Source organism: Brassica napus, chromosome C6 (assembly GCF_020379485.1).
Source record: "Brassica napus cultivar Da-Ae chromosome C6, Da-Ae, whole genome shotgun sequence".
Lineage (NCBI taxonomy): Eukaryota > Viridiplantae > Streptophyta > Magnoliopsida > Brassicales > Brassicaceae > Brassica > Brassica napus.
In genome coordinates, this window is record NC_063449.1 from 46440555 (window position 1) to 46459867 (window position 19313).

The 19313-nt window shown below is 34.9% G+C and overlaps 2 protein-coding genes and 1 long non-coding RNA gene across 7 annotated transcripts; 1 reads left to right on the forward strand and 2 right to left on the reverse strand.

Annotated features, from left to right (window-relative positions):
• Positions 1 to 2229: 2229 nt before the first annotated feature.
• On the reverse strand, positions 2230 to 2932 carry LOC125589164 (protein IDA-LIKE 5-like). The gene has a single exon (XM_048761510.1). The coding sequence runs from the start codon at positions 2841 to 2843 to the stop codon at positions 2526 to 2528; it is 318 nt and encodes a 105-aa protein (XP_048617467.1). The 5' UTR covers positions 2844 to 2932; the 3' UTR covers positions 2230 to 2525.
• Positions 2933 to 6060: 3128 nt separating this feature from the next.
• On the reverse strand, positions 6061 to 14420 carry LOC106390654. Of its 5 annotated transcripts, none has more exons than XR_007325341.1 (6): positions 13986 to 14416; positions 9184 to 13863; positions 8752 to 8824; positions 8532 to 8682; positions 6469 to 8395; positions 6061 to 6355 (listed from the first exon to the last, which is right to left on the reverse strand). It is a non-coding gene; the product is annotated as an uncharacterized LOC106390654 (long non-coding RNA). The 5 variants fall into 5 exon arrangements; XR_007325340.1 differs by having other exon boundaries at positions 6469 to 8411; XR_007325339.1 differs by having other exon boundaries at positions 6469 to 8682; positions 13986 to 14420.
• A 1749-nt stretch (positions 14421 to 16169) lies between these two features.
• LOC106448861 lies at positions 16170 to 17054 on the forward strand. The gene has a single exon (XM_013890690.2). It carries the CDS (start codon positions 16170 to 16172, stop codon positions 17052 to 17054), a length of 885 nt encoding a protein of 294 aa, XP_013746144.2.
• Positions 17055 to 19313: the final 2259 nt, after the last annotated feature.

Consider the following 19313-nt stretch of genomic DNA (forward strand, 5'->3'; position numbering starts at 1 on the left):
TGTCTTTGAAATCTTATGAGTTATAACTCTTGTTTCGTTTGTTTTTTGTTTATTTCGAACATGTGGAAGTAGGAGTCATACCCAAACTGCTAAGACCTTTAATTTCTCTTCATGATAGAATCAAATTATATATTGATCATTTATATACGTTACAGACTTTAAAGTTTGTTTTCATTGCTTCCCCGAACTCTGAGAAGAATACTTCTTTTCTTCTCTTTTTTTACACTGATGGATGTTCCAACATAAAAAAAAAAAAAGATTTAGATGGCAAAATAAGACAGGCGACTCATGAATATACATGCGAACAATGTACGAAGATTCTAGCTACATTAAGCTTCGTTTAACCTTGAAGCATTCAGAAACTTCTGAGCATGCGAAGCCTTGTTTACCTGTTCGAGAACCAAAAATATGAATCAGAGGTAACATTATCAGAGACAAAAATATTGAAAAAGAAGGATAAACAAAACTTACAACACTAAAAATCTTGACCACTATAATTCGATTAGTTCAGGGAGAAAAAACTGAGTAAGTTATTAAAAAGAGGAAAAAACACACCAAACAATCAGAAAGAGAGGACTAAACCGGATTCAGTATTGACGAAACCATACCTCCTTTAGTGGCAACACCTATAAGAATCTTCTCATTGGAATTCAAATAGCTTGGAGATTTAATATATCCTATCTGAGCAAGGTTAACGAATTGTTACAGACTTATAGTGAGTAATCATCAAAAGCAACGCGCACAGGAAAAAAAAATGGTTAGTGAGTTTTGCCAGTACCATACCAAATGTTTTGTCGTTCTGGCTTGATCCTTGGCCTTCATTCAAACTTACTCTTCTGCTGGCATCTGCGCAATAAGACGCTTATGTGCTGATAATACCGAGACACGATCATGGAAACTCAAAACTATTATTCTAAACTTTGCATATCAGAATAGGTTTTCTATGCTAAATAGAACTCACCATTGCATCATCTCTTTTATTCTTCATGAAAGAATTGAGAGAAATTTTGAATGTGTCTGCAAATGGAATTACAGTGAGATCCATCATCTGTTAGACTCTTTCTACATTTCAGAGTTCAACCAAAATCTTAATAAAAAGATAAGTATTACCTTGAAATCATCAGTTATACAAAAGCCTCGTGATTCCATATTGAATCTTCTGTGGTCTTCACCATCAGAATCATCGTTGGACCCTTCTTTCTCATCGATTTCGTAAAAGTTCGGCGGCATGTTAGCATCAGAGAAGATCTTATGAATGGTTACCACTTGTGGCTTCATCGATTCATCTTCTTCGTCATCGTCGTTGGGTTTGTAGTTTTACGATCTCTTCTGCTCTCTTCTTAGAAATCTTCTGGTAATCTGAATCATGTCAACGGACAAAGATATCATATTTGAGTGAATGGGTTGCTTTGACGATATGTGGTAAGGGCTGCACTTCTAGCAGATTTATAGTGGTGGTGTTATGGATCTTTGAAACGAACGAAGAACAAATCTATAGTGATTGATTCTGGGAATTGAAAGAATGATTTAAGATAATGCGTTAACTCGAGAGATTAATAACAGAGATTGATGAAGAAAGTAGAAGAAGATTTGAAACCGTGACGATTTGGTTACGCAGACGGCGAGGTAGGTTAAATGACGTGGCTGAATGATTGGTTGTGAATATTTTAACTGACGTGGACGGCTTAGAATTGCTTTAATTTAGCTGTTTTTATATAGTAGAGATGTTTGCCAAAACACAAGTCAAAAGTACAACTAACATAGCAACTATACTCCAATAATTTTCAATGTTATATATGAAAAGACTACTGGTTTATAGTTAGTTGGTTGGTGGCTGCTAATAAATGTGTTACATCCTTGCACTACAAAATTTCAAAGTTCTTGTTGAATAATCAAATCGTTACTACGAAACAAACATACGTTAGCTCGAAAGTTTATGATGGTAGTAGTATGGTACATGTATATAGTCACTTACATGCAACTATAGAGTTCTCCTTTTGATGGAAATAATAAATTCCATTAGTATATGCAAAAAATGCATTTAGGGTGATGGTATATACCATAGCATCATTTATGGTGACTTCATTTAATTTAATTCATTTTGACATATTTGTTTCTTCTGAATCTATATTAAAACATTTATGTTACTGGAACATATTTAGCTTTTTGTTTCATATTCATACCGCTAATCAGGCACTAAAAGCTTCTGGACTTAAAAAGAAAGAGACAAACAGTAGAACGTAGGTGTTAAGTTGATATAACCAAGAAGTTACATTAGCATGATGCATTACAATGATTCAATCATGAGTTTGCACATAAGATACATAATTCTCCAAACTATAATACAAGTAGGGTTGAAATAAATAGGCGGGCATCCAAAAATAGCCCGACCTTAATGTGGTTATTCCTTGAAGACAAAAAAAAAACAAAGGGGAGAAAAAGAAGTAGACATAACTAGATCTCTATGTTATTTAAATATGTATGTAAACATAATATGTGTAACTTAGTATCTTGGTGATGGTAGATCATGGATATCTTTGAGAATTGGTACTCTGTAAACCATAGACATTGTGTTTTTTGGAAGGAGCAGAAGGTGGAATTGGCATTGACTTGGGCAAAAATCCTGAGAAACTTTCTGGAGGATAATAATCATCATTGATGAAACCATGGTTATGGTGATGATGATGATGAAGTGGATTTGGTCTTCTCACCTTGAAAAATCGTTCTGGTCTTGATGGTGATTTGTGTCTTCTAAAGTACTCGGCTTCACAAGTCCTCCTTGAGAACATTATCATAATCACCACTAGAATCTTCACAGCTTCTATGCGCTTATTGCTCATCATTGTAAGAGCTTGCTTTCAGAAAACTGGTGAGATGAAGAAGATATAGAGAAACTATGTGTTTTGTCTTTGTTGAGTATTCAATATGGGGGGGGGGGGGGGGGGGGGGGGGGTAGCTGATATTATAAGAAATATAATTGAGCTAACTATTGTATTATACTATATGTTGATATAAAGTTGATATACAAGGGAGGTGATTATGACAAATTTTATATAGATGACAAATTATTCAGTTATACTGATTTGCCTCCATATTATTAAACCTTTGAAGTGTTGTGATAACTTTTAACTTCATTTTATTTTCTTTGGATAAGGATAGATTACATACAAATATTTAGCAATTAAGTTTAATTTTAAATCTATACTCGCAAAACACAAAGAATGTTATTTTCGTTTTTAGAGACTACTTTTTAGAGAATATTGAGTCTACTTTCATTTTATTGTTTATTACAAACTATAAAAGCTTGGGTTTGTACAACACCATATATCAACAACTCTTCAGCAAATTTGTTGTTTTTTGTTTATCTTTGCTTTTAACAAAAGAAGAAAACCAACTAACCATGGTTTTTGAAATAGTATTATGACCGAGACTTATTAAAATTATGCTTTATAATAATATATACATGGCGACTTTAATGTTTAGTGCATACGCTATTACTATTTTAATTAAATAAACCCAACAAAGTTCGGTGTACTTAAGAAATATAAATTATTTGATTAAAAGCATGAAAGATTGTGTTGTCTAGAGGTGGGGGTGGTTCGGATGTTTTATACTTTTGAACGGGTCTCTAGGGAATTCAATATTCATATAGTATATGTTAATATGTAAAACGTAGCGTTTTCTTTGCTAATAGAAATTTAGCACCTTGAATCAATAATCTCTTTCAGTATGGAATTAACCACATGGTGATAGACATGTAACATACAAATGGAGACTCAAACTCAAAACAAAAACTCAACCTAGCTCTTCCAATAGAATCCCCGCAACCAAATAAGCTATAACTTACATTGACAACTTTCAGACTAACAACAAAAAGATTTAAACGTTACAAATGTAAGCATTATAAACTTCAGGGTAGAAATCAATCGTTGAACCATATTGTTGAACCAAAGATCACAAACGAAACATAATGTTGCTGTTGGCCAATGTTTGCTAGCGATAATGAAACAAATAACTTTTATATATACTTTTTTTTTTGACGAAAACTTTTATATATACTTCCTTTTGCATTTTTGTTGCATCTGTACGAAGTTTTTTTATTTGTTTATTTTTGACTAAAACATCTGTACGAAGTTTATACAGATAAACCCGTCATCTGATTAGCGACGAAGTTTGTCAAGAGTAATGTACTTCAAGTTTTTCGATTGACATTAAATGAGCTGTGATGAACAAGGAATAAAGTAAAATAAAAAGGACAAAACGAAACATGAGAAAAAAACATAGGCAGAATGGGAAAATGGACTGAAGCATTAAATACTATAACAGGAAAGATAGATGATATGGGACCATAAAAGTTTGAAATTTTATCTTACAAAAAATAAAATACTACGTGAGTCCCACTGCCTCGCTCCTTTCTTCGAATCTTGTTTTGGTAAAGATCGATTAGATATCTCCTCCTTTTCTATTGGATATGTTAATTTTTTTTAAACAAGTTAATTGTTTTTTTTTTCAAAAAGAAAACAAGTTGATTGTTACAAAATTCCGAAACAAGTTATATGTTTCTGAATCAACTAGGATAAGATTAAAGAGTGAAAGTAATTATGCAAAATCTTTTTATCTTGTATACAAATTTAAGATGTTTCATCTTTTTATCTTGTATACAAATGTATGATGGTAAAGATCGATTAGATATCTCTTCCCTCCGGATACGAATGTATGATGTTTCATTTTTTTTATTTTGTATATAAATGTATGATGTTTTGAGATATAATTAATGCATTTAGTTTTAAAATTTAAACATAAATTAAAAAACTAAATTATGAATGGTGAAACTTTATTGATATAACAAAAAGTAACAATTAAAATAGTGTATTTATTGCTTTTTAATATGTGTGTAAAATTTTAAACATCATACAATTAATCTTTGCGCTTTTAGCCAAAACTACTTACACTATAAAACAGAGAGAGTATATAACTTTAACTTTAATATTAATTTACAGCATTTAAATCACCGTATTTTTTAAAGCTACAGTAAAAAAATAAAAAATGTCTATTAAAATTTTATTTTCTAAATTCCTATTTTTTTGGCCGTAGAAAATATATTGTTGTAACAATCAATTTTAAAAGTACATTGTAAATAAAAAAATCCTACGATCTAAATTCTATAGTAAATTTTTTACCGGTCCAACCAATTATCCGAATTATCCATACAATGCAAGTAATATTATAATCGAGCGCGTTCCTTATATCTCTATATATAATCAAACAAAAGGAGAAATTCAAAAAGAAAAAGAAAAAGAAATATCAAAGTGGACCTATATTTGCCGACAAAGATGATGACATTATGACATGCAAAAATGAAACGACATGTAATATTAAATATTGTTGGATAGATTCAGGTAGCCCTACTTTTTATTGATCATTCTGGTCACGCATTTAATATCATCTGGTTGCTTTGTAGGTCCATCGGAAAATTGCAAATCCACCGGAAAAATAATTACGAAACACCCGACAGAAATTTTCTTTTCGCTTGCTTTTCTTTCCATAAATTTCTGTATATTTCTTTTGGTGGGTCTTGATTTCATTGATTTAAAAAAAAAGCCCATGAAAAGCTTTACATGATTGATGTTCAACTCAAACCCAGTGCTAATACATTTTGAACAATAGCTAAAACCCAATAGTGGTTCTTACCAAAAAAAAAAATCGATAGTGGTCTTCTGTATTGATACCACAGTTTTACCTCGTTCAAACAAAACTGAAAAACTATAACTGGAGATCTCTTCTCGAGACTCTTCTCGAGAGCGAAACACATGATGGGCCTTGACATTGGGCGTTATAAATAGGCTTTACTAGCTAAGTTTTCTTTTAACACTTTTCTGGTCTAACTTTTAGTTCTAACAATTATACTAATAAATAATTAATCAAATTAATTGTGGGTCAGATTTAAAACACTGGAAATAATGGAATAATATATCTATCACTTACATTCGCAGATATTAATTTAATTGTGGTGACTTTAGTTCATTAAACAGATATTTCATCATGATGACCAACAAAAGATACATAATTATCATTTATTTCATTGCAAACAGCAACCTGCTATATTTATTACATGGATTTCACACAAGCATCTTTTTTTTTCCATCGTCTCACACAAGCATCTTATTCTCCAGCAATGATGAAAAATATATGAAGATACCCATATACATCCAACCTTATTTTATCAGATAATAATTCATGTGACCAAACTGAAACTCTCATGGACGACAATAAGGTGGGTTGAAACATCTCGTAGGAACAGGAGAGTACGGGGGACCTCCGTACGTCGGAATCGGATAACCAGTTAATTTCCGACCTGTAAGACAAGTCATAAGTTATGTCACTGTTGATATGAAACCAACCATACATCGAGATTTGATATTATAATATATATATATATACACGAGGATGTTATATATAGAAACGTACCAGGAGAAAAAGTTCGAGCATGGGAGATTATGGAAAGCGCCATGAAAGAGAAAATCATCACCACAAGGAGCTTCGAGGTACTTGACATCCTAGCCATCACTATGTAGTTCGCTAGTATCTTTTTGTATGTCTACTTTGCAAGACTTGGAATCTGAGTTATGCGAACTTTAGGTGATTATTATTTACTAGGGCAAACCCGTCCTAAGGCCGGACGAATAAACAAAATAATAATACAAATTTATTTAAAATCTTTAATTTATTTTAATAAAAAATACCATGTTCATAATTGTTTTACAATCATTTTATCTATATATTTTAAAATTCATTTTAGAAATTATTATTTTATGTATATCAATTACTATGGTTAAAATTGTTTGATGTTATAATATTCAACCTTACATTATGCCGCGATTAACTATATTTCATAATATAATGTTAAAATTTAATGGGCTATTTTTATTTTGGCAATGTGGATATTTTGATATGTTTATTTTATTTAGATCATCTAGTTTTATATCTAGTATTAGTGATATCTTTGGATGCAATATTCTATTTCTTTTTTTTTTTAATTTTACAGCTTAACAATTGTTTTTATATTAATGTGGTTTGTTTAAATTTCTACCAACCAAATGTTTTCATATTTTCTCATTTTACTTGGTCTAATTTATTAGTATTAATTGTGTTTATTTGATTAACAAAAATACAACCTCGTTATCTTATTCTGATACATTATTTTTCTTTTTAATTTTCTTTCAACTTGGTTTGATATACAACGTAATAGCAAAATCATAAATGAATTCTTCTATTTGTTGTTCTTATGAATTTTTCATACTTATTCTTGAAATTATGTATTATGGATTATTTATGTATTTAAATAATTTTGTTGTTATATTTTTGATATCTTATGGATTATTTTAGTTTTCCTGTAATGGAGTTATGTATGTATTTATACAAATTTTCATAAAATTCCTAATATTCGTCGTTTTTATTTTCGTAAGTCTGGATTCAGTGAAATAAAACAAAATTCAATTACTTGCAAGTCAAGCTTGTTGGTACTGCAATCAAAGAACTTATACTTATTTCTCAACTATGGTTGATAAAGGATTAGCACTTAGATGATGATATTAACCTTCAATTACATTTACACGAAGCTACATATGTAGTTTGTAAAACATTTGTCAGTTGTCTTTTTTCTTCTTCTTCTTATTGATATGACCATCTTTTATCTGGAACATCTGAGAATAGCCATTCTATTATAAACTTGCAACATTGACACGGATCGATCGAACTTCAAGTGCTTCCACGAGTCTTCTTGCAGCGATCCTCACGCATCCCTGATTCCCATCGTCTCCATATGTTTTAAAGAAAATGTTGAACAGCCCTTTCAAAACACCACCGTTCCACCAATTCTCTCTCGAGCTTCCGTGTCTCAGCACATCCCTCCCGTTGCTCACCGTAAAAACAATCTCTGAGATCTCCCTCCTGAGACACTTCCTTGTGTTCTCGGTCGTGCTGACTAACATTTTCACCAGCTGCACGACCGTTCAAGGACCTGTGACCTGGTAACGTCTGCGTTCTCATCCCACAATAGAACTTGGTCCACGTGCGTGAAATCAATAATCCTCGGGAGAAAACCCCTTGTGTTGCCGAGGTTTCCACAGTTATCATGATCTTTCGCTAGCTTCTTCAGGATCAAGAGTCCCAAACTGTTGAATCTACAGAAGTCATAGTGTAGATTAGAGTCACGGAACCCTTTTCTCTCCAATCTCATCAGGTGCTTCACCTGATGATCTCGTGCTCTCTAATAACGAAAAAATAGATCCCATTGCACCAGATATCCCAGCGACTCTTAAAGAGTTCTGCTGTTTGCTAGCGAGTTTTGATAGTATATCAGCAGCTGATCTCCTAATCTCTTCCTTTTGCAGATCTTTTCAGTTCAGCATCTCCACCAACAAAAAAAAGTTAGCAACTGTGTCATCACTTATCTGTAAAGTCTATACATTTTGAGTTGTAAAACCTTTCAACAACAGGGACGTTGATTATGATCTTCTCAAGTGTCTCACCTGAATACCATTCATTGACTGCAAACTGTCTAAGAATCCTAACTCCGGTAAGCTGCTCATCAGAAGAGTTTGATCCAAAAAGCTCCATATCAAAGCTCACATTAATCCATCTTCAAACCATCAATATCCGCAATGTCTCCACATCGATATCCTGCAAATCAATCGAAGCATGAGAAGATGATCTTTGAAAAGTTAAACAAAACTAAAGATAAGGCCTTACGTTGATTCCATCAACCACCCATAAGTTTTATAAGCCATGATATTTCTCAGAGAGACCACCAAGAACCAGTGATCTAGCAAATCATTAGCAAAGAATTTTTAAAAAACCTTAAGGTCATATCAAAATTCTTAAAAATATTTAATAGCAGATTTGGAGTATGAAGCTCTGTGGACAGGAGGACATAACCTGAACTATACAATACAACCGGGAAACCACTTCCATCACAAAAGGTTTAAAATTATATAATCAAGAAAGAGACTTCATCATTAAAAACATCCTTTCATAGTATTTTTTTAAATCTTATTTTGTAGAACAAAATGAAAACAAAGGAACAATTTCTAAAGAAAAAAAAACCAGACAGAGATTAGTCCAAGAGATTAGAAGACGTTTGAAGTTCTTCTCTCAAGGCTTGAGAGCGAGAGCAAATCCTACCTTAGAACTCTTCTCAATCGCCCTAGAGTCAATCTCTCCAGAGATGGTGATGAACGACATTGGATGCCACCCGTGTTGGATCAGTGCTATACCTGCATTGTTCACGCATGCCTTCACTGTGGTCAATGGGTCAAGAGCGTGTTGAGCTCCCAACATCCCACGGTTATGGAGTTCACTTGGCTATTCAAGTTGTGGTTAGCCTCAGCTCCAACCAGTGTGTTCTTCAACGGGTTCCAAAAAAAAAAACCCAGAAAGTGAAATTTTCTCAAATAATCCAAAACCGACCTTAAGAAATATGAGAAACTCATAGAAGAACCTTTTATGTCTTCAAAATCGAGTACTCGTGCTCACAGACAATCCGTATGATGAACCGGCGAGGATACCATGGCGGAGACGGAGTAGTCTGATCGCTTCCTGAAGGTGGTTCTTTGCAATTATTTGAGAAAATCGACAAATCTCAATTCAAGTTCCACTCTTTGTCATCGACTTCAGCTTCTCAATCGGTGGAGGAGCAGCGTGCGATCTTCGAATCAGAGAGAAAGATGGATGACTTCGTTTTCAGAATATAAGTTTACTGCGTTTTTTTTTGACGGACTGAGAAGATGGGTTTCAGAGGAGAAAGGCTAATCTTTTTATCGTCACACAGAAAATTTGCATTGAAGCCAGGGGTTTGATGCAAAGATTTTGTAACTGGAAGCGTTTCGGCGATGAGGATGAAGCTCAGACGTCGTTATCAAACAAAGAGCCGTAAAGTTTTACTCTTCGCGTAAGAGAATAGGGTTGGTTCAATCGGGCCGGCCAACTGGTTTAATCATTCAAACATAAAGCCCACAATACATTAAAAACTCGCACCAATTGATTCTTACTTAAATGAATCTTACTCAAATGAAGTGATGCGTTTTTGGAAGTGGGACATGTGTCGCCTCGACGTCACCCAAATTTCTGACGTGTCGTCCTTGTTGGCATCACCAGGAGCGATTGAAAGTCTCTTTTATATATAAAGATAGACAGCAATATTGAGATTTAAGAAAATAGTTTTATTAATTTACAGTTATACCCTTCTGGCTTTCCTTATCGTGAAGGGTTCCTCTTCGTACGCTCAGAGCCTTAACCATTAACCATTGACCATTGTATTACTAAAAAAATTCTGACTAAAAACACAACTTAACCTTAAATCTAAGTTATCTAATTCAATGGAAAACCAAAGATTCTGTTAATAGTTTCCACATTCCCGGCCTAGTAAATTTTGTTGGGGGTGACAACAAATAAGTAATTTGGACCAAAGTTTGACTAGTCTGATGAATGTAGCTATCGAATAGTCCTTCCACTACATTATCTCAAGGACTTAAAACGTGATATAATTCCAACTGACCTAAACGGAAACTAATAAACTACATATATAATATAATATCCCTTTTTCTTGTTATCCACGAACTTAAATCTAAGTTTTCTCCCGTTTTAGCTCTTGGATTGTTTTGGTTGGAATCTTCTTAGTTTAGTGTTCCGGGGCATGAATGCCAACCTCCTCCGTTTGAAGCTTCGTGGAGGCACCTTTGGTGTGTCATAGTCAGACCACTTCTGATTTGCTAATCTCTACATCATCCAGGTTTTCCCGGTAGATTTAATTAGAAGGGCTTTGTATCCTGGTGTTAAAATTGTTGTCACTTGTTTCTTTTCTTTTTAACTTTAAGCTTGTTCTTTGTTGGCAAGTTTAGAATTATTTTTGATGCTTTGGGTCTCTTTTTTTTTTTGGCGGGCTCATCGGATCAGAATTTCTATTCAGCATATTGTGATTCAAGTTTCCTTATATAAAACCTATGCTTTTTTTGTAACACATAAACCTATGATATTTGGTAATAATATTGATAAATCAGCTTCTATATTTATCTTAATTATGCTCGTACAGTAGAACCTCTACAAATTAATACTCGATAAATTAATAATCTCTATAAATTAATAAATTTCGCCGGTCCCAATTTGGGCATGTTCTAAATTTGAAACAAATCGAGTTTTTAGAAAATTCTATGTAAATATATGGTCTCATTAAAATTATAAATTAATAATTTATATGTATACATATTTTATATAAGTAAAAACCTATTATTATATTGTTTATTTATATTCACAATGAAGTTATTTTATATTTTTTTAACTCTTAATATATTTTTGATGAGATTTAATAATATTATATCTAAAACCACATTTAAGTTCTATGCAATATATATTATATACACTAAATAATATTATAAAATTAATATAAATGCCAAATTTTAAAATATAATAATGAATGTCTATACACTAAAATCAAATACTTTTTTATCTTAAAATAAATATATCTTAAAATGAGAAATCTAAATAAGAAAACTTCTATAAATTAATATCTCTATAAATTAATAAAATTTCAAAATTCCAACATTATTAATTTATAGAGGTTTTACTGTATTTGGAAAAGGTTAAGTAAATAGATTTTGTTTGATTTCACCCGGTAGCAAAATTATCCTTTTGCTCTTTGTCAATGATGACCGGTTAATATCGGTTTAATGAAAATTAAAGTTCCATAAAAAAAAAGAAACCACATATCGAAAACTGATAGTGACATGCATGGACGTTGGAGATAACATTGCTGCTATCAAACATCAAACCTCTCTACACGGTCCCAACTATGGAGTATCAACCTTACAATATATTCTGACTTATCTACAAAATTTATAAGTTGATAATAGGTATAACAAATCGTTTTTGTCACTCCATACCCTACTAGTAGCTTTACAAAAGCCACCTGGCTTAGATATTTCTGTTTGCTTTCGCATGACTTCCTTTGCTCGGTAGTCTTGAGTGAGTATCGTGGTCTTAAGAAGAATTGACCAAGACACAAAGTTTTCATGAAATGTAATCACTGATGAACTACATAAGTTTTTAAATGCAGATTCAGACAATTTTTAAATTAGTGATATAATTGAAACGATAAGTAAAAACATTAATAGTCATATACCTTCAATGTTTTTCAATTGTTTTACTAAAAGTTACTAATTTTTACTTAAATTTGAGATATTTTAAGAAACATCTATTAAAAATTAAGTTCATCCAAAAACTTGAACAATTTAAAAGAAAATTGTCAAAATAACATCTATTAGATATCTAATTTAGTATTGTTCTTAAATTTTGTCATTTAGATACTGTTACCTTTCGGTTGTAAAAGTAATTTAGAAAATTTGATTTTTCTTTCTTTTTGGGGCAAATTTCTTAAATATCATTTTCAGTTTTTGTAACAAACTAGTATTCAAAGACCAAATTTCCTAAAATAACATTTATTAATCAATAAAAATACAAAAGTATCTTATATTTAAACTCTAACCTTAATCCAACCTCCTAAATACTATATCCAAAACTATAATCATAAATCTAAACCAAAAAAAATAACAAAAATGTATTTTTAATATTTCATTAGTGCTATTGTGGTAATGTTTTTAATTGTATGCTAATTTTTGAGCAAAACTTTTGATTTTGTGATAGTTAGGATTATTTCTCTTTTCTGCCTTTTCTACCAACTTGCAAGGAGTTGATAAAATGTTGTCTTAACGAGGACCAAAATAGTGCTCCCAATTGATAATCAAGAAGAGTCTATTTTATTGAATATGACGACCACAAAATAATTAAGAAAATGGTTACTCACATTAATAACGACGATGGTTTAAGAGAATACTCCATGCATGTAGGCTGTAGCCCAAAGAAGAACTTTGCCTGAAGGATTGCAACTGACAGAGTCGGGAAATGCTGAAATTGGATGGCGTTGGAGTGAGATGCGGGGAGACTGCCAGAGTAGGACTACACGCAAAGTCGTCGACGGTACAGCCTGTATGGGGACAGTGGAGTAGAACATTTGCCTATTAAGTCGCAACGGCTCGAGAAACTTTGATGATAGACTCTTCGGATCAGGCCCAAACAGATCCGCACGAAAACCCAATCAAAAACAGATCCGTAGCTCGTCGATCTAAAGCACAAGAACGGCAAGAGGTCACATGGAAACGAAGAATCACACGAGTCAGCCTGCTGGGACTTCTCAACGAAGAGACCAATGATTGGTTTCAAACAAAGAACCTCAGATAGAGATAGAAGAGAAGCCATAACAGGGAGCAAGGTTTTGAACACAGGAGCAGAAGAGACTAAAATGAAGCAAGTGAACGAGGAAGCTCTGAGTAGAGAAGGACAGAGGCGACGCCGGCGAGCTACAGTGCCGCTGGCGTCGGAAAACGTTGACGGCTGCGGCTCCTCGATAGTCGTGTCAAGGAGAGAAACTAGGGCGAACTGGTGTGACTGAGAGGATCTCAGTAACTAGCTTTGAGGGGTCGATAACAAAAAATTATGGTAACTTTTGTTCATTAAACAGAGACATCATGATGACCATACAAAAGAAACATAAATATCACTTATCCATTACAAACTGCAACATACTGTATTTATAACATGGATCTCACAAGCATTTTATTCCCCAGAAAATCATGATAATATACGAAGATACCCATAACCCATTATATATAATACATCACCTTATTTTATTTGATAATAGTTCATGTGACCCAAATTGAAACTCTCATGGGCGACAACCAGGTCGGTTGAAACAATAAGGTGGAACAGGAGTGTATCCGTACGACGGAGCCGGGTACTGAGTTAATTTCCTACCTGTAACACAGGTCCTAACCATATTAATTAATAATAATGCCACAGTTGACACGAAACCAATGATTCATCAAGATTTGATTTTAATATTATATGTTTATATGATGATGTATATGGAAGCGTACCAGGAGAAAGGGTTCGAGCCTGGGATATTATGAAAAGCGCCATGAATGAGAAAATCATCACCGCAAGGAGCTTCGATGAACTTGGCATTAGTATGTAGTATCTCTTTGTCTCTCTTATTTATAAGAGTTGGAAGCCTGAGTCTTGTGAACTTTGGGTGATTAGTATTTATAGACTATAATATTGGGATAAAAACAAATAGGTGATTTGGACCAAAGTTTGACTAACATATGAAGGTGGCTATTGAATAGTCTGATGAATGCAGCTGTTGACTAGTCCTTCCACTTTATTATCTTAAGGACTTAAAAAACGTGATACGATACCAGCTGAAAACGGAATCCAGATAATAAACTACTTATATAATGTTCCCTTTTTGTTATCCAATTGTTGTCCATATATATATACAAGACTATGTGGACTTTGTGGCGTCTTTGTTTATTTGTAATCACGGAACTACAGCTGATGAATTTATAAATATGTATATGTGTATATCTATATATGTTTCTTTGTAAATCTTCATAGATGAAATATAGATAAAGCAGCTTATATGTTAATCTGAATGTTAGTATTTGAAAATGGTTAAGTAAATAGATTTTGTTTGTTTTTCACTCGGTAGCAAAATTCTCCTTTTTTCTTTCAATGATGGCCGGTTAATATCAGTTTAATGAAAATTAAATTTCTGTTATAAATCATTAAGTGGATGGCCCATAACCAAGACCAAGACAAGACCCAGCCGTGGCCAATGGAAGAGAGGGAGTCGGCGGCCAAGATCCTAGTCGGCCAAGACTTCAAGTTTTCTTTTCTATGTTTGAGTTGTTTTCCTATTGGATTAGGTTTTGGATAATTTCCTTTTTACTTATACTTTGTAATCCTTATAAAAGGAACCTCTATTGTTCATTAATAATACAGATTGAATTCCCCATTCTTTTACAACACGTTATCAGCACGATAGCCTCCAGAACCCTGAGACAAAATCGAAACCTAAAAGCCTAAACCGGCGACCACACTTAAACCCTAGACACGTTCTTCGTTCATCCTTGAACCCAGACGACTCCATCTCGAATCCTTGACGTCCTCAGCTCACGTCCCAGCTCAGACGAAACCCGTCCAGCTTACGATCGCATCCGAGACACATCGCACCCGAGACAGACCCGCGTCCGTCCTCAGCTCGCACCTGCCCCCGTCTGCGACCCGATAGAAGACAGCAAGCATCTGTTCGTCTCAGCTCGAAGTTTGATCCGTTCTCTCTCTCTCTCTCTAAAGGTGGTCCGATTCTAAACCTCTACGAAACAAAGGTATACCGTGATCTGAGAACCTAGAAAGATCAAAACCCTAATCCATTATTATGGAAACTTTGTCCTTGATCAAAACCCTAAAATCTATAACCTAAAATCGACAAATCTCAAAACTAATAATAGAAATCGATTCCTTAGAACATATTGATTGCTGTTATTGATTGTTCCTGATCTGAATTTAAGAAACCCTAATTCTGGAATCAAAACCCTAAACCTAAAAGAATGAATCCGATTTTAATTGTTCTTGATTGAGTGTTTGATGATCTGAGGTTTTAGGATTAATAGATTGCTTGAATAATCTAAATCAATTTTAAACTCTAAAGGCCTTGAAACCTTGAAATCATATTGGTTAAACCAGCAGCCTGTATTGTTTAAATTGAAACCCTAAATTCATAAATTGAATCCAATAGAAATCGGATTGCTTAGGTTGTTTACATTACATCTAAATCTGAAATTGAATTGCATTCGTATTGTTTAAAAACCGACCAGCATATAGAACATACGAATTCGAATCTGATTACATTTATAAAGCATATGGTCGTGTGGCTTTAAATCTCTCTGTCACATATAGAATCATAATTAGGATTGTTCGCACCATGGTCAAATAGATTTACATAGCCGATCCTATTGTTTAAAAACATGGCCGAATAAGGCATGCTTGTAGCCGATTTGTTTTGAATGTCTAAAGGTCGAATGATCACATTGTGAATCTGAATTTTAAATGACAATGTGATCCAGATGTCAAAAATCTCATATCTAGACTACGCAGCCCTTAATCTCTCTGGAGATAACTATCTACAGTGGGCGCTAGATACAAAGATCAACCTGAGGTCAAAGGGACTCGGTGATACTATCATCGAGGGAAACAATGAGAATGATAAAAACAGATACATGGCGATTAGTATTATACGCCATCACCTCATTGAAGGTTTAAAGGATCAGTACTTAACAATGGAAAATCCACTAGACCTTTGGACCGCTTTACAGCGTAGATATGATCACCAGAAAACGGTGCTACTTCCAAAGGCTAGATATGAATGGAAGAATCTCAGATTCATGGACTATAAGTCTGTGGATGAATACAATTCTGTATTGTTCAAAATAGTTTCAATGATGAGACTGTGTGGTGAAGAAGTAACCGAGAAGGAGTTACTTGATAAGACCTTCTCTACATTCCATTCAACGAATGTGTTGCTGCAGCAGCAGTATAAAGAGAGAGGATTCGCCACATATACTGATCTGATCTCGTGCCTACTTCTAGCCGAGGCTAATAATGAACTCCTGATGAAGAACAGTGAGATGAGACCTCCAGGATCAGCACCATTACCAGAAGCTCACAAAGCTGAAAAGAAAGATCCCAAAGAAAGCAACCACGTCTATAATGAGAGAAGAACACACGGCAGAGGTCGTGGTGGGTACAAGGGACGTGGTGGCCGTGACAATTATGCTTATGGCCGTGGATATGGAAACCACAATAACCGTGGTCGTGGTTCCAACTATGGCCGTGGAAGAGCCAATTTTGGCCGCGGTCGAGGCGGTATATCTAAGCCGTCTTACTCGACCAAATCTGTTTGTCACAGGTGTGGGATGAGTAACCATTGGGCCAAGAATTGTAGAACCCCTAAACATCTATGTGAACTCTATCAAGAGAGTCTTAAGAACAAGAACCCAGAAGCTCATATGGTTCACGACAATGGGTATGATGCTGATGATGATTTCGACCATGAAAAGGATGATCCAATGGATCACGAGACATCAGATTGTCTTAAAGACTAAATTCGATTTTTATTTTTGATTGTTCTGTGATTGCTTTGGTGTTTTTATTTTTTGTTGTTTGAATTTATAATATGAAAGCTTTAAAGTTTTATAAAGTCTCTGAGATTAGAAATCTTCTTATATAGAATGAATGAGATGAGTATTCAAGTGGTGGATAGTGGCTCAAGTCGCACAATTCTTAGAGACAAAAGATACTTCGTCAGTCTCATAATGCAAAGTGCAAACATACACACTATTGCGGGCGTGGCCGGCCTGATTGAGGGTCACGGCCAAGCTTATATATTGATGCCTAAAGGCACTCGTCTAGAGATTAAAAATGCCTTGTATTCCCCTAGCTCTAAAAGGAGCTTATTGAGTTTCAAGGATATAAGATTGAACGGTTTCCATCTTGAAACATGGGAAGAAGGAAATAAAGAATTCCTTAACATATTTTCGATCACCCAAGGCAATAGGACGGTCCTAGAGACCGTACCCACAATAGCTACTGGTCTATACTATGCAAAGATCAGTATGATCGAGGCTAATGCCTGCGACAATTTCACTCTATGGCATAACCGGCTTGGCCATCCCGGTACTAATATGATGCGAAAACTAATAATGAATTCACAAGGGCACACGTTCAAAGGAGTTATCCCAAACAATCTCACATGTGCAACATGTGCACAAGGGAAACTCATAACTAGGCCATCACCAGCCAAAGTGGATAAAGAGATACTAAATTTTCTGGAAAGGATTCAGGGATACATATGTGGACCAATACACCCATCTAGTGGGACGTTTCGGTATTTCATGGTCCTGATTGATGCATCGACCAGATGGTCGCATGTTTGCCTACTATCCACACGGAACTTGGCATTTGCACGCCTAATTGCTCAGATAATAAGACTTAGAGCACACTTTCCAGATTTCTCCTTAAAGACTATACGTCTAGACAATGCTGGTGAGTTTACGTCCCAGACGTTTAATGAATATTGTATGTCCATGGGGGTAAATGTAGAACACTCCGTGGCACATGTACATACACAGAACGGCTTGGCCGAATCCTTCATTAAACGTATCCAGCTGATAGCCAGACCATTACTCATGAGGTCTAAACTACCGGTATCAGCGTGGGGACATGCCGTATTACATGCAGTAGAACTGATTCGCATCAGGCCATCTAGTGAGCATAGATATTTGCCATCCCAGTTACTCACGGGTCATGAGCCAGACGTGTCCCACATCAAAACATTTGGATGTGCCGTCTACGTTCCAATTGCTCCACCACAGAGAACTAAAATGGGACCACAAAGGAGGATGAGAATATACGTTGGATATGACTCTCCAACCATTATAAAGTATCTTGAGCCAACAACCGGTGATTTGTTTAAGGCCAGATACGCAGACTCACAGTTTGATGAGTCCACATATCCGACCTTAGGGGGAGGTAACGGCCGGTTGAGCAATGAAATCGAATGGTCTCGACCATCAATATCTTGGCAAGATCCTCGGACTAAAGAATGTGATATGGAAGTCCAAAAGATTATACATCTTCAAAAGCTAGCTAATCAACTGCCAGATTCATTTGCTGACCCAAATAGAGTGACAAAGTCATACATACCGGCTTGTAATGCACCAATACGAATAGACTTCCAGAAGGGACAAGGTCAAGTGGCTACAGAGTCTAAACAACGTCTCAAACGTGGTAGACCTATTGGTTCTAAAGATAAATAGCCTCGGAAGTCCAAGAGAGGTGTTGGATCCGAGAGCATCAAGGAAACCGTCCAGAACATTAATGGACCGGCCGAGCCGACCCAGACGGTCGAGCCAAGTGAGCCGGCCATACCAAATGATCCGACCGTTCCAAATGATGGGGTTCGGGACGCCGAATTCCATGGGACACAAGGGCCGAACAATCAAGAGATCTCTATAAACTATATAATGTCTGGAACGAAATGGAACAGAAAAGATATCGACGTCGATGATATATTTTCTTATAAAGTAGCACTTGAGATCATAGAAAAAGATGAGGATCTAGAACCCACGTCCATATATGAATGCATGCAAAGATCAGATCGGATCAAATGGAAAGAAGCTATAAACGTGGAGTTAGAATCATTAAAGAAAAAAGGCATTTTTGGCCTTATAACTGTGACACCTAGAGATGTCAAACCAATGGGATACAAATGGGTCTTTGTGAGAAAGAGAAATGAGAAAGGAGAAGTAGTGAGATACAAAGCACGGCTTGTAGCACAAGGATTCTCACAGAGACCAGGAATA

Coding starts and splice junctions, on each gene's coding strand:
- LOC125589164 (XM_048761510.1), bottom strand. CDS start 2,843: ATGATGAGCAATAAGCGCATAGAAGCTGTGAAGATTCTAGTGGTGATT.
- LOC106448861 (XM_013890690.2), top strand. CDS start 16,170: ATGGCGATTAGTATTATACGCCATCACCTCATTGAAGGTTTAAAGGAT.